Source organism: Pleurodeles waltl, chromosome 12, assembly GCF_031143425.1.
Source record: "Pleurodeles waltl isolate 20211129_DDA chromosome 12, aPleWal1.hap1.20221129, whole genome shotgun sequence".
Lineage (NCBI taxonomy): Eukaryota > Metazoa > Chordata > Amphibia > Caudata > Salamandridae > Pleurodeles > Pleurodeles waltl.
The window spans coordinates 677,306,098-677,321,925 of NC_090451.1; the positions used below are offsets into that span (position 1 = coordinate 677,306,098).

The following is a 15,828-nucleotide window of genomic DNA, read 5'->3' on the forward strand; positions in this document are numbered from 1 at the left end:
CAGCATATAGGCTATAATGTAGGCTGTGACATACACTCCCGGAAGAACAGCCCACAGTTTGAACAGTACTCACTGTTCCTTGTTAGAACATCACTGCCCTGCACATAATATTGTTGGTTCACATCACATACAACCTATTGCCACAGAACACCTAAATCACACACTGCACTGTGGAAAAAATAAGGGTCACAATTAATGGGCTCTTCCTGTGCCGCATCATCCGAGCGACGGGGGGGTGAAGTCGAAGAACGTTTGTCTTTCTTCGACTTCTTCTTCTAATGACCCGAATGTCCCGATGACTTCGAGGACGAAGAGTGGTGGTGACTCCACGGCAAGTCTCAAGACCTTACTCTCGAACGAGACCATGACCGCCGCGGAGTCGAGTGTCGGGCCGCCATGAGCTTTAGGGGCAACTCCCTCAAAGCTTTCGGGTTCATGGGCCGACACTCGGAGCACGACTTCGGGTCGTGATCGCGCTCCAGGCACTAAAGACACACGAGGTGCGGATCCGTCACCGACATCGTTCAGTGGCAGGAGCCGCAGGGCTTAAAATCGGTCTTGCGGGACATCCCTCAACGCATCCACAACCTCATTAAGAAGAATTAGACAAAAGTGTTGTCGTAGTCATAAAATGACTGAGGTAGTTCTCTCCGGATCTGCACGTAGGCTGGCGTGGAAAGAAAAGAACTGACGTCAGCGCGCCGGGGTGGCACCTATATAGGACCGCAACGTCATCACGGCAAACACGACACCAACAATGCCCGCGGAGTCGACCAACGCCACCTGACAGCGCGCAGAGGTATTGCTCAAAGAAAAAATCTCCGGATCCGGACTGACGCCTGGGGAAACTCAAAGGTAAGGAATCTGCAACTAGAAGTCTCTATCAGACAGGCATATTTAACGTATCAATAACTCCTTAATATAAGTGTATCCGGGGTTTGTAAGTTAAATGTCACTAGTGGAGTGCAACACACATTGTGCCAACACTACAGTGACAATGCAATATATGACTAAGCCTGCACCAGCATTCTGGCTGTGCAGGTTTAAACTGCAAATTTGACCTGTCTAAATTGCCTTTTAAATGCCCATAAGGCAGGGTGCATAGTATTTAAAAGCAGGACATGTAATATTTATTTGTTAAACATGTCTTTCCAGTAAATATACTAAAAACTATTTTTACCATTGCAGGGTTAGCTGTTTCATAGGAAAGAACTTAAGAGTTAATATTAATATTAAATAATGTAATCTCTCCAAAGAAATGTATTTTTTGCATGTTCACCCCCAGAGAGTGCACTGATGCCTGCTAACCCGGCCTCAGTGCCAGTGTTCTAACCCCTTACAACGTGTATGTTGATTTGGCTATCCCTGATTTGCAAAGAAGGACTTACTTATAAGACCAATGTATATGGTACCTAAGGTACCCAGGGCATGGAAGGCAATATGTCCACCCAGGGCTGCAGCACTAATTGTGCCACCCTGTGTGTGACAAGGTACAAAATGTCTCCCAGCCTGCCACTGCAGACTGGAAGGGCAGTGATCACAATGCTAATTCAACTTTGCCACTGAAACCAATAGCAAAGCCCCCACTTGTTTTAACAATATATGTAAGTCTCCCATAAGGGAGGCCTATGAAGCCCTACTGCAGGGACCTGTATGTTATTGTGTAGGACATGTATTTTCACACGTATGTCTTAACAGCAACATCTCAAAATTGTCATTTTGCTGTAGAAAAGATAGTAGCCCCATTGGCTAACAGAGATTTACCGGCTGACCTCTCAGCACGGCAAAGTTAGTCATGGCATTAAACCTAATTTGATGCCCAAGTCGAATGTGATGTCACTATTAAAGTAATGCACCTTTTAGAAAGTTGCCACTCTGTGACCCAGTTGTCTAGTAGCCTCCCATGGTCACTGGCCAACAGACAGCTTTCTGCCTGCCTAGGGAGTCGTGTGAATGACTCCCAAGCTTAGGAATAATAGCATCCTTCTGCAGGGCAAGGTGTTACCTCCCCTTCGCAGGAAGCCACTTAGGGTGTTAGCCTAAAAGGCAAGGTTCAAAGACAAAGCTGCTTTTGGTGAGCAAATGGTGATCACACTTCTGACGGGCTGCCCTTTGTTCAGGTAGACGGACTGGCAACAGAGACAGAGAGGTAAGACCAGTGCCCAAACCAGTTTTCTTATAGGTGTGTAGTCCACAGGTACCTACACCTTTAAGGTGGGCTACCAAGTTCCTAACAGCCGAGGAAGGGTGCGGACATCTTGAGTGTGGACAAAATAGTGCACTCTGGTATTGTCAAATGTCACAAATAGCTGGAAGGTTATCACCAAGTGGGAGGGGGCCTAGAAGCTCATTAGCTAGTGACCACATCATCACCTCAGGGTACCTTCTGGGAATAAATATGGCACCTAAGGCACCCTGAACCTCAGATCACATCAGAACTGGAATGAGGACTCAAGAGGGACTGCCCTTTTGACCCCCCAACTGCTCAAAGAGAGGCTGTACTATCTCCTGGGCTACACTTGCTGCACCTTGGGCTAGCGAAGACAGGACTGTGTCTGTGGCTTTTGACTCAAGGAAAAGTCATACCCCAACCCCAGGGCAAAGAAAGGACTCCAAGTGTCAGTTGGCTGACCCCTTGGAACCAGCTCCAGGGACAAAAGAGCCAGAGTAGCCCAACTCTGCAAGTCAGTAGCCACTTCTGGAAAATCACCACTGACTGCAGCTGGGTGCCCCAATAGTTAATTCCTTAACAGTCAAAAGTTGCACCCGAGTCAGGAGGCCTCTGGACGTCTGTGTCCAGATTGGTCACCCAAGAGGGAGACCAGCCTCTACCAAAGGATATCACTGGTTCTGCTGTCTATAGAGACCAGTGGTCTAGCAGCCTTCTACTGACTCAAAGAGGTCTTTGAGGGACCCCAAACTCTCTGGTCATCATCGCCCCACCAGACCGTAGACTCAGGGGTAACCGCCATCCTGTATTCTCAGCACCAGGACCACTTCATTAAAGTCTATGGCGGTCGTGCTATAAACTTTGTAACTGGACTGGAAAAGGCATTGGAGGCCATGTAACTGTCGAAATCTACCTCAGTGGCCCCCCAGGCCTTCTCCCTGTCGGATCTGATCACCGAAGCTGGACCGGAGTAGCCAAACTAATTTTTACAATTTTTCAAACTTTACAGTTGCCAATGCTTGTTTGTGGTTGGATTAAAACATTAAGAATCCTTTAGAAATCTGTATCATCTGAACCCTCTGGTGGATTTTGCTCCTACTGGACTCTAAAAATTTATGAAAATATAATCTATTTTTATAAATTGGTGTCATCTTTTTTTTCATGTGAGGCTTTTTTTACCACATTGTTTTTAACTATTGAATGCTTTGCACTGATTTCCTTTGCTGCTCAAAGCCATAGCTACGCAGGGTTGAGCTTAAGGTTGTTCAAAAGAGCCTGACTGGACCCAAGACAGTTTTTTTTGTGTCTTTCATGGTAAGGTCGCACAACCATACTGTACAATACACCCAAATCCTCATAATCTCCGCAGAGGAGCCAGATAAAAAGGTAATTTTCCATCTGTTTATTTATTATAAGTTTAATTTATTAGTAGCATTAGATTTCCAACACATATTTTACAAAAGGTACTTTGACCTGCCTAAAGCTTCCAGAAGCTCATTTGGATAGGTTTCCAGCTGTCCCAAGGAGCAGAATAGCTCCTTAATGAGGTGTGTTTTGGCTAGCAGAGTTGGGACAAAAGACTTGGGTGAGGGGAGACGTCCTGTTTCTCTGACAGGATGACCATCTGAGCAGCACCCAGGAAAATTATCTTCAAAAGAGTTCCCTGACAGATGTAGCTCATACCTGGACTTGTCCCCTTTTTGTTCTTCTAACCAGTCAGGCACCTTTACCAGTGCAAGAGGAGCTGCCACCAGAACTGTTTTTGAGTAACAACAGGGAAACGTTTGCTAATTTCCCTTACCACACATCTGCTAGAAGCCCTTTTTTCTGAAGTGCACTGCTGATCAATTCTAATTATACCTGCCCTGGAACCTGTTGGCAGCTCTTGCTGGAGTGAGTCTTGACCCTCAAGTGCTTTTCCAGGGGCTCTGAGGCTCCTAGATATGTCAAAGTGTACTTCTTCTAATAGCCTGAACACTGGAAGTTAGAAACTTTTTTTGGTTACAAAGATTCATGGAGGACCGTGTCAAAACTAAGTCAATGAGACAAAGATGCGTTTTTGCAGGGCAAAAGATTCAGGTTGTTCCTGCTTGGAGTTCTTCTGCAGCATCAAATCTGTTTCATGAGACACTGCACAGAGGCTATCCAGCCTTATGGACCTCTGTTGAACTACACCTTTCGGCCTTGCCCCACTGTAGGAATCTATGTTCAACAAAAGTGGTTAGGGGCCTGATTTGGAAGTTGGCGGAAAACGTGCCTTGTCACAATGGAGTATGCTTCCGGCCAACCTGAAGCTCAGCACGCCTCATGTACAGTCAGTGGACCTTCAGTGTGTAGACAGCAGAGAGTGCTCCGTCTCTGCTCCCTGTACACAAATCTGACAACCCAACAGAGTAAGAGCCCTCGGAGGTTTAGCCATTTTGTTTGTCTTCCCCCTCATATTTATACTGGGAGGACACATGTCCAGTTTTCACTGCCCATCACTGCCATGAAAAACATGGTAGTAAGCCTCAATGAAAACTTTTAAGTGACCCTAGCATCATGTGAAAATGCTCCAATGACATGAGGGTCATTCTTTTTTCTTATTTTCAAAAGGTAAATCCACTTTGGGAATTTAAATTCAAACAATTGTAAATTTGATATATGGCTCAGTTATGTTGACAGAGCTGTCTGTCAAACTTACAATTCATTTCCAGGAGCTGCCAAAGGCAGCGGACATCCCTAAGCACGGTGTGCAGAGTACCCTCACTAGAGTGGGAGTAAAGTATTCGATCATGGCAATGATAATTACTCTGTCCACAAACAACTAAATCAGCCCCTACGTCCGAGGGTAGAAATGTTCACTGGACGAAGGCACCAAAAGTATCTGGCCAGTGAGGGACCTTCCGTGAGTGCAAATTTTTAATTTATCTAGCTCAGGACTTTCCCACCAAAAGTCAATGGCTTTAGCAGAATCTCATCAACCAGCAATCTGGCCTCATGCAGCCCTTCTCGGCTACACCCTGCTGCCTTGCCTCCCTGAGGTTTTTGGACTTCCATTTCAGAGACATAGGTCCTGATTTAGATGTTGGTGGATAAGTTACCACATCACAATGGTGGCGGATATCTCATCTGCTGATATATAAATCCCATTGCATCCTATGGGATTTAGATTTCGGCTCATGGGATACCCGTCACTGTTGAAATGGAGTAACTCATCTGCCAACATCTAAATCAGGCCCTAAGTTTGAAGGTAAAATGTATGACCAGAACAAACCTGGTTTCTGGATCTGACCCACGATCTATCGCTGACAGCTTTAAATCATGTCTAGGTACTGGTCAAGTGCAATCAGATGATTGGTGCTTGATACGCGCAGGGATTAATTTTATTTAAATCTTTAAAAATGCTTATCTTTGGTTTACCCTCAATGGACTTATCTCATTTTGGTATCATTTTGTTCATTAAAATAGTCTCTTTGGTTATACATTTTGGTGGGATTTTTATTGTGTTCTGTTGTCAACTTTCAAACTGTTTGGTTACTTCTAAATGCTGTACACATTCTCTTAAGTTAAGCCTGTCTGCTCAACATAACTACCAGGGGTGGAGTTCAGAGAGAAACTACTGAAACCTTTTCTAGAGCTAACAAGAGTAGAGTAGTGACATTATTATTTGTGGTCGACTGCCAACCTACCATCCACGCCAGCTAATAACACTGTTTCTCACTGTTGTGGCACCTTGCGCTTTCTGCAGGGTCACCCCAGATTTTTGCCTTCCTTCGCAGATGGCTTTTAGGACTCTGTACACTTTTCCTCTGCTAACCTGTGGTGAAGTGTTTGTGCTCTTCGTTGTTAACCTGGTACAATTGACTTAGACCTGATTGGAACATTTAATTTACTTGTAAATTCTAATAAATGATACTACATGTACCCATGGCCTGTAAACTAAATGCTACTTGTGGGCTGCACCACTCATAGTGCCATCCACCTAAGTAGCCTTTTAAAACATGTTTCAGGCCTGCCACCACAGCCACTGTTATTTCTCCCTAACAAAATAAACCTATTGCCAGACCCAAACCTTCCTTTTTAATACTAATAAGTCACTCCTACGGTATGCCAAAAACCACTCCTAGGGCACGGTGCGCTGTATTTAAAAATTAGTACCTGAGTTTAAGTTTTCCATATCCTGAGAGCGAAAAATGGCTAAAGCCATTTTTCTGTGTTGCAAGGCTCTTTCTTACATTGACTAAACCTGGGTTACACTATTACACTGAATAAGCGATAACTTCTGTTTGGGAACAGGTAGAGAAATACTTCTTTCACTCATGCGAATTGTAATTTTAAATCCCCTCTTAATGTAAAGTTGGATGTAAAGTTACTTTCCTGAAAATGCCAATTCTAGAAATTTGGCATTTTTCTGCTTAAGCTAAGTTTGCCTTTCTGCAAGTGTCCAGGATCTCATGATCGTGAATGGCTATCCTGTGGTATTTTGTGTATTCCTTCCAAACATGTAGACAAAAATAGGCCTAGGTGTGGAGGAAAAGAATCTTCTCGACTAGACGGCTGGGGAGGAGCGGAGCCCTGCCTTGATTACACTTCAAAGGACCCTGCCTGCACCACCTGGACCTGGTGCTGGCCTCTGCTGGAGATCCCCAAGAGGCGCACCCAGGCCCTGATCCCTTGGCTAGCATCAAAGTGTACTTCTCCTGAAGTCAAAGTGGAAATTCAGATGTTTTAGGCTCCTCACAACTGCAAAGCGGCCTTTTTGCACCATGAAATGACCGCCCATGATGACTGTCAACACAAACCTCCATCAGGACCTGGAGTCAGGGTTGACAGTGGCTATCCACAATGATTATCATTGCAAAGATACAGCAAGACTTGCATTTTATGCCAGCACTGATAAACTGCATCGATTGCCAATGCAAAGCTTGGGAGATGACTGTCTCTTCAACCTACAACTGCGACCGTCCTCAACTCTCGGCCTACCTATCATGCCGACAATGACCTAATCGCGGCTCTTGCCAACACAAATGGCAGCTTCTTACTTGGCCTTGAGAAGCTAATTCTTCACCGGGACGAACCTGGTCCAGGTATATAAGTCACACTACATTGCGGTAGCCTGAACTTCGCAGGAGTAGCTTTATCAGTACGTTTTGGGGGATGTAAGCTTCAGATTTCCCAACAATCACACTGACATATCTTGTTAAAATACATTATGAGAAGCTGTACATGAGGGGGGGCTTAAGAGGCAGATCAGAAAGGGGGAAGTGAAAGCAAGAGAGAGAAAGAGATTTTTTGTCTGTGAGTGCATGTACAAATACAGGGTGAAATCCGACAGACACCTCTCCATACCCGACTAAAAACACCTGTACCCAACTATTTACTACAGATTAATTTTTTAGGGGGGTGTAGTACCCAAACACCCCCCTCCCCTCCACCAAAGCTATGCACCTACTGAACTTGTGACTTGAACCAGAACGGCTAGATAAGAGCTGCGCTTTGTGCTTTTTGGCACTCTTTTTACCTAAAACTTTAAAAATTCATAACCCCTGTACTACTGATTGGATTTCTGTCATTTTGGTGTCATTTTTTATTACAATTTACAAGTATAGTCTATTGTCTTTCTGCAGTTTAGGGCCATAACAAACTGATTTCACAATGTTCCCAGACACCCCAACAAATTTGCTTCATTGGAGTTGGCACACAATACTATTTAAGTCTTTCCTCGTAGTATCCAACTCAGCTACAAGTGAAATGTGAAACCTTTTGGCTATCGCTAGTTTGCAACATAAAAAGTAATTTGTTATAACAATTGACTTTGGTGTTTATAGATTAAGTGGAAATTACTGACCAGTATTGTTATCTGATCTCTGATGTATATAATTGTATGTACGATGTCTCTCCCGCACTGTCACTTAAGTGATCAGTAAAATCAACACAGATGTTGTGTGTGTGCATATATATATTATTTGTAATACAAATGTCCAGATAAAACTCTTTACATATGTACAATATGTCTCTATATCTGAGTATGCATGCTTAAAATTGCCCTTAAAATTGGGTGATCCTGTCCTGATGGTCTGTTTAGACGTAGCCAAAAGCATAAACATTACAAATTAAAATTTAAGTTGTTTCCTTGAAATATCTCCATTGTGTATTTGTACATAAAATTTCAGCACAGAATGTGTTAAAGTACTCATCACTCTATTTCTAACATATGACTGCCTACCAGAATAGCAATAATACTAAGGTCTTCACTTCACCTTTCCTAGCTTCTCCACTATATCAAGAACTTACACTCCCAGAATAAAGATGAAAGACAATTTATTTTTGATGCTTCTGGCAACTCTTTACCCCAATATGACATTGTACACTGGCAAATAGTAGAAGATGGCACAATGCAGCACAGGCTGGTGGGTCATTACAATTACCAAGTCCTATCAGGGGAGAGCCTCTATATCAACACCAGTGTGCTTAAGTGGACAGGCAGGACTAAGGTAAGAAACTCAATCATATTTTCTTTCCACGTCAACCACTGCTTCAGAGAAAAGCCAAATAATGCACTCCTTTACCTTTTTTGTATAAATAAGAGCTGCAATGCAGATATGTACTGTTTATTTTCAGTGATATACATTTGTGCAGGTTCTGCCTTTACCCTGGGCTTAGTTCCTACAGATAATGGGGTAATACATGCAGCATGAGGGAAGTATTCCATGACCTTTTAACTTTGTTGTCACAGGTTCCAATTTCTCTGTGCAGTTCCAGCTGTCCACTTGGATTTAGGAAGGCTGCAAAGCAAGGAGCACCCACATGTTGCTTCCAGTGTGTTGTGTGTCCAGCAGGGGAGATTTCTAACCAAACTGGTAAATCAAAGAGTAGCCTTACAACTTACATAAAAAGCAACATACATAATGTAGACAAATATAACGTTTAACTTATTGTTTTCATCAATTTACTTTTTATAGGTTCTACAGAATGCTCAAAGTGCCCTTCTGATCAATGGCCTAACAGCAGACAGGATCAATGCATGCTAAAGTCCATAGAGTTCCTTGCTTATGAAGAAACTCTAGGAGCCATCTTGGGTATCACTAGCATTTTGCTATCACTTATCCCTGTTGCCATCTTAGGACTCTTCCTCTATTACAGGAACACACCAATTGTCAAAGCCAACAACCGCAGCCTCAGCTACCTCCTGCTCCTGTCTCTAGCACTGACCTTTCTTTCCACATTGGCTTTCATTGGCTATCCCACTCCAGAGAAATGCCTTGTCCGCCAGGTGGCCTTCGGAATCACATTTACGCTCTGTGTCTCCTGCATCTTGGCCAAAACCTTAACAGTGGTGATCGCTTTCAGTGCCACCAAACCTAACAGTGACTTAAAGAAATGGATTGGACCTCATTTTCCATATGTGATCATTGGCCTCTGTACATTTTTTCAGATGCTGCTTTGTGTGTCATGGCTAATTTTCTCACCTCCATTTTCTGAATACAATACTCAAACACAGCCTGGAAAAATAATCATTGAATGTAATGAAGGGTCATCCCTTGCTTTCTGGTGCATGTTGGGCTATCTGGGGCTGCTAGCCTTTGTCAGTTTTGTTGTTGCATTTTTGGCCAGAAAACTGCCAGACAGCTTTAATGAGGCTCAATACATCACTTTCAGCATGTTTGCCTTCCTCTGTGTTTGGCTCTCTTTCATTCCCGCCTATCTCAGTACAAGAGGCAAGTACACTGTAGCACTGGAGAGTTTTGCCATCTTGATTTCTAGTTCTGCATTGGTTTCGTGCTTATTCCTACAAAAGAGTTACTTGATCCTGGTGAAGTCGGAAAGGAACACAAAGCATTACCTGATGGGAAGGGGTTCCAGGTGATGCAAAATACTTTGACAAAATATCTACTCTTTATTGTACAACCTTTTTCTTTGTACCAAGTATAGCATGTTCACTCTTAACATTTATACAGTTTTACATCCATCTAGTCTAACACCATTCAAATTAACTGACGGACGTATACCATGCTAATAAGCATGTAAGCTCCCTTTGATTATCATCAATACCTTAAAATAAACATTTTGTAAAATACCTTCTGAGCTTCCTATTTTGGACAATATTTGAAGAACTGACCTTCCAACTATACTAGCAGATTAATATTGTCCCTTCCTAGTCATCTACAGCAGTAAGAGGCATATTTATTATAGGTGATGTGTCACCCTGAGCCTTGAAGTTAACACTTTCAGTTAAAATGTGTGTAGTTTGCAAAATGAGGAAATTTGCTCTAAATTTTCCTATGTTTCCTATACTGTATGTGTGATGCACAATGTTGCACACATGCAAACCTGTAAAAGATTAGATATATAAAAGCATTCCTCCTTGATAATGCCAATGTCAAATTGGCATTCTTTTTTATGCAAAAGCCTCTATATTTTTTTTAGTAGACAGAGTTTTGCAACAAAACACATAGGCGGTTTCTTGGGAACATCCATGTGCCTTCCAATAAACACCCCCTCGACGCTAAGTACTGCAAATTAAGGCAATTTCAAGTGACTTTCCAGTACACTGGACAGTATATTTCAATAAACATTTTACACCAATGTTTGTCACTGGGTCAGTAATCAGACTGGGGCGCAAATTAGAAATTTGCGCCCAAATCATATTATCAACAGTATGAAATTACCAGAGGGTCTTTAGCTATTTTCACCTTTCATGTAGACTGAGAGGTGGCACTCTCTGTCTGTCTCAGTGCTCGGTACCCTGGAGCGGGGCAACTGTCAGATAATAGATTAATAAGGGAAATAGCAGTGATGCCAGCATGCCGGCCCCCTTCACAAAAGGTGAGTGTGCACAATAAAAAGGCATACCTCAGGAATCAGAAATGTGGGGAAATATTAAACTAGTGAAGAAAAATGTTTTAATTGTGAAGAAGGGTAAGGCCCAGGATTGAGATACAACCAATACCCATCAGGTGCATGTATAAGAGGCAGAACAGAGCCTAGACCACTTTAGCACCAAAGTTTGTGGATGGCAGACGAGGACCTTGATCCTTCTGGCTGATGATTCTCTACAACAACATTGAGGGTAAAGCTGAATGCAAAACTGAGAAGCGGGCCGAGGGGGCGATTCCTTTATTTAACACAATGATAAATGCCACATGCAAAAGGGGGCAAAGCAAAAGAAAAGCCTTTACCACAACTAGAACAGAGGGAATAGAATCCGGCTGTATGTATACCTCTCACCTACAAAAATGTTGCCTGTATTTATTTTCCACCACTGGCATTACTGCTGCTTGCATTGCAAATGTCCAAAGCGAGTTTGAAGCTGGTGAGCAAAGGGAGTAAGCTTGCCTCCCTCAGTGTGGGGTTGGGGTGGTGGGTGGAGCCAAGTTCTCTCTGTGTAATTCTTGAAAGAAATAGAGAGCAGGCAAGTAGTGCAGCTTACAGCTGTTTTGTAGCACTAGCTTACATAAAACTTTAAAGTTACAACTACATTCTGTGACAACATAAAGTAAAACTCTAATGGTGCAGAAATAGCTCTACTGGAGCAGGGAATATCTCTTGGTTCCAGTCACTACCACATCATAGAGGAATCAGGATCCACTGATTCTGCTTTCCGGTCTTTGCATGAAACTTGCATCAGGACAGCAGAACAATGTGGATGGCTGGTTTCATACAAACCTTCAAGGTTGAGCACCTTGGTTAAAAAAAAGTGGTGGCTGAACTCAAACCATCCTCTAAAAATAGAAAAATCTCAATTAAGGTTGGAAGGAGGGGACACTTAACCATTGATAAAGAGAAAAACCCGTTAACCATAAAACTAAAAAGCTGACTAAACCCTACATTTACCATAGATTGTGACAAATTCAGTTCACCAAACTAAACTTGTAACAATAATCGAAATACAAGTCATAAATTGTTTAGTCAACGCCTGCATTATTTCTTATCAAAACAATCGCCTTCATTACGAGTCTGGCAGTCACTGGACCGCCAGACTTGCGGATGGTGATAGTACCGTCGCCAATGCGGCGGTTTGAGTGCCATATTTCAACCCTGGCAGTTGAGCTGCAGGAGGAACACCAGCTCCACCAGGATCAGGGATCCCAGCGGTCTGGCAGTAGGTGGTGGTCCTAAGCAACAAGCACCGCCATGATAAGGCTGGCAGAGAACAGGTGCAGGCGGCCCCTGCACTGCCCATACACTTGGCATGGGCAGTGCAGGGGCCCCCTGGCCAGCCCCTCTGCAAAGTTCACTGTCTGCAAAGCAGACAGTGAACATTGCAAGGGTGCTGGTGCATCCGGCGATCTACAGCATTGCTGCCAGCCCATGCTGTAGACTGTTTCCCCTAGGCCAGCTGGCAGAAACTCAGGTTTCTGCCCAATGACCTAGGGGGAAACTCTGCCCGATGACCTAGGGGGAAACTCCTAATGGGCCCGGCGGGGAGGTAGCCAGTATGATGGCAATCGCCCCATTGGAACTTCAGCAGACGGTGCAAATTGTTCACCGAACTCATAATCAGGCCCAATGTCTTAAATATTGTATTAATCATCAATTAAACACATTTGAATATAAAGAATCAAAGTAATGAGCTCTCCTCCACCACCACACACTCACTAACACGTCTAGACACAACATTGCAAGCAAGGGCTCTGAAGGAGTAAGTGATCGCAAAAACGTAGAACATTTTCTCAACAGGTCAGTCCCATTCCACTGTATGGACAGTAGTTAATGCTATATTGTGCTAATGTATGTTTTAGGGGTAAATGCATAGTTTTTAAACCACCTTCCTCAGGATAGTAACCATATCTCAAACATCTACAGTCTGCAAGGCAAGTTGGTCCGAAAGCTTGCAATAAAGAATATATGCATCGCAGCCAGAATATTATTTCATTACAAAACAATGTGGGGGTACACTGCTTGCAGACGGTGTAAAAGAACCCCTTAATGCCAAGTGAATGTAGAACAGATAATGTAGTATACAATAAACAGCACAATGTGAAAAAGTACAAGAGAGAAAAACCGATGTACAAAAATGACCTTACTGTAAATGCAATAACATGTCTTTGGGTAAGAATACATAAAGCAGAAATTCTTTCTAATTCTATGATAGGCAATGCCTAAGAAACCTATAAGCATCAAGCCACAAACTTGCCATCATAAAAGCGAGCTAATGAGTCACTGTCAATAAAACAAGTCCCTGTTAACTACACCCAACCTGGCATCTCCGCTCTGCCGACCTCGCCCTAGCAACCGTCCCAAGCATCCGCAGAACTACAACCGGCAGTAGATCATTCTCGCAACTCGCCACCAAAACGTGGAACACTCTTCCCACCCACCTGCGCCAGACCAAAGACCTCCTTACCTTCAGGAAACTTCTGAAGACCTGGCTTTTCGAGCAGTAGCAGCACCCCCCCTCCCCTCCTCAGCTCCTTGAGACCCTCACAGGTGAGTAGTGCGCTTTATAAATCCCTGATTGATTGATTAACAAACCCTGCACTGGGGATAATCAGTCCAAGGTAAGGCATAGTGCTATAGAGTTGATAGAAATGCATACCCCCTAGGAGTTAATGGGAAAAAGTACATGCAACACAAACTGTGTAGAGACCAAAGTCCCACTCAAACCATCCGCAGGTTTCGCCATAATTCATCGAAGGTTAGATTTTAGGACCAGGGAGACAGCTGAGTCAATCTGCGCCAGGTGTCTTATGTCTATTGTGTTTTTATGTTACATGACAGTACCTCTTTCTAAAAATATGAAGGTGTACTTGGTGTCCATCATTCTCCCTGAGGCACATAACTTCATTCTGTCTCTGGGTGTCTCTCGCACTGTTTCTACAACATTCTTTTTCTACTTATTTTCCTTTCTCTTTTCCCATCCCTTCTCCAATTTCTCTTCCTTTTACCATGAGTCATCTCTTCAAGCCCTCCTCTAGTATTATTTCAGGAACTCAGTCTCCCCTTTTCTCTTTACACCTTCATTTCACTCTCTCTTTCAGTCACTTCTTGCAGGAGGCTGCCCTGGTTTGTAGTGGGTACCACAGGTACTTACACCAAGTCCAGTTATCCCTTATTAGTGAAATGTAGTCAGTGTCTAGAAGCCAGGCTGTCTAGAGGTAGCTGTAGGCAGAGCAGCCAAAGCTGAACTAGGAGAGATGCAAAGCTCTTGCAATACCTACTGCAGTCACACAGTACTTACAAACAAGAAAGACAATACTCAGTGATACCAAAAATAAAGGTACTTTATTTTAGGGACACAATGCCAAATATATCTTAGAGGCTACACTCCCTTAGGAAGTAAGTATTATACACAAAATATACAGTAGTAACCAAAACCAGGTTAAGTAAACAGTCATAAAATAGTGCAAATAGTGAAAATCACCATATGTTACAATGGGCCTAGGGGGAACACACACCATATACTAAAATAGTGGAATGCGAATGTTGGTTTCCCACCTAGGCAAGATTAGTGTGTAGAGGAGCGCTGGGAGTGTAAGAAAACACCAAAGGTAAGTAAAGTACCCAACCCCAGAGCCCAGGAAAGCAGGAGTAAGGTACAGCAAGTTTCCTCAGAACACACTAGAAGTCGTGATAAAGAACTATGAAAAAACCAAGCAAGACAGCAAGAGACCAACAATGGATTCCTGGACCTGAAGACTTGCGGAGAGAGTCGACTAAGGGCCTGATTACAACTTTGGAGGAGGTGTTAATCCGTCCCAAATGTGACAGATATACCACCAGCCGTATTACGAGTTCCATAGGATATAATGGACTCGTAATACGGCTGGTGGTATATCCGTCACTTTACCGTCACTTTTGGGACAGATTAACACCTCCTCCAAAGTTGTAATCAGGCCCAAAGTCCCAGAACTGCTGAAGAGTCCAGGAAGAACAGGAGCCCCAGCTAACCGGGCTGAAGGTGCAAAAGTGGATTCTCCGGTTAGAAGAAAAAGTCAGAAATGCACCAAAGAAGACAGCTGCTGGTTCCTGCTTGGTGCAAGAGATGTCCCACGTCGAGCAGAAGAATGCAGGCTGGTTTTCATTCTTGGATTCCGCCAACAAGCCTTGGCTCACGCAAACAACACGTTTAGCGGAAAAGGCGCTACCTAGGCCCAGGAGGGACCTGGGTGTCTTAAGTCAGACTGAGGAGACAGAGGGGGCTCTCAGCACTTCAGAGAGCCCTCAGAAGACCAGACAGCACCCACAGGAGTACCAGGACATGGGGACAAAGGAGTTGCAAATTGCGGTTGTCGCAGCACTACACAAAGGGATCCCATGCCGCTGGAGAACAACTCAGGGAGCTGAGCGTCGCCTGATAGAGTGCTAGGGGCCTGGGCTACACTGTGCACAAAGGTCTTCTTGGAGAAGCGCACAAAAGCCCTAGGAACTGCAAAACACGTGGTGCAAAGGGGTGCTGTCTGGCTCGGGGAGGCAAGCTCCTACCTCCACCAAATTTGGACAGTCAGGGTCACTTCAGTCCACCACCTGTGTTCCAGGATCCACGCTTGTCGTCAGGAGAGGGGACCCAGGTTTACGGTCGACGCTGCAGAGAGGTGCCTGCTGAAGCAAGGAAGTGACTCTGTCACTCCACAGGAGATTCCTTCGGTACTTCTGGTGCAGGATGAAGACAGGCAGTCCTCGGAGCGTGCACAACTTGGAAACTGTTGCAGTTGCTGGCAGGAGCTGATGCTACA

The 15,828-nt window shown here is 43.9% G+C and overlaps 2 protein-coding genes across 2 annotated transcripts in view; both read left to right on the forward strand.

Annotated features, from left to right (window-relative positions):
• LOC138267233 (extracellular calcium-sensing receptor-like) overlaps window positions 1-10,019 on the forward strand; it is a 28,745-nt gene extending 18,726 nt beyond the window's left edge. The window contains exons 4-5 of the mRNA XM_069216088.1: window positions 8,889-9,012; window positions 9,115-10,019. Coding sequence (XP_069072189.1) covers window positions 8,889-9,012; window positions 9,115-10,019 — 1,029 coding nt within the window. The remainder of the gene's footprint in view (window positions 1-8,888; window positions 9,013-9,114) is intronic.
• Window positions 10,020-10,956: 937 nt separating this feature from the next.
• The window catches only part of LOC138267234 (extracellular calcium-sensing receptor-like), a 61,474-nt gene continuing 56,602 nt past the window's right edge, over window positions 10,957-15,828 (forward strand). Inside the window, exon 1 of the mRNA XM_069216089.1 lies at window positions 10,957-10,978. Coding sequence (XP_069072190.1) covers window positions 10,957-10,978 — 22 coding nt within the window. The remainder of the gene's footprint in view (window positions 10,979-15,828) is intronic.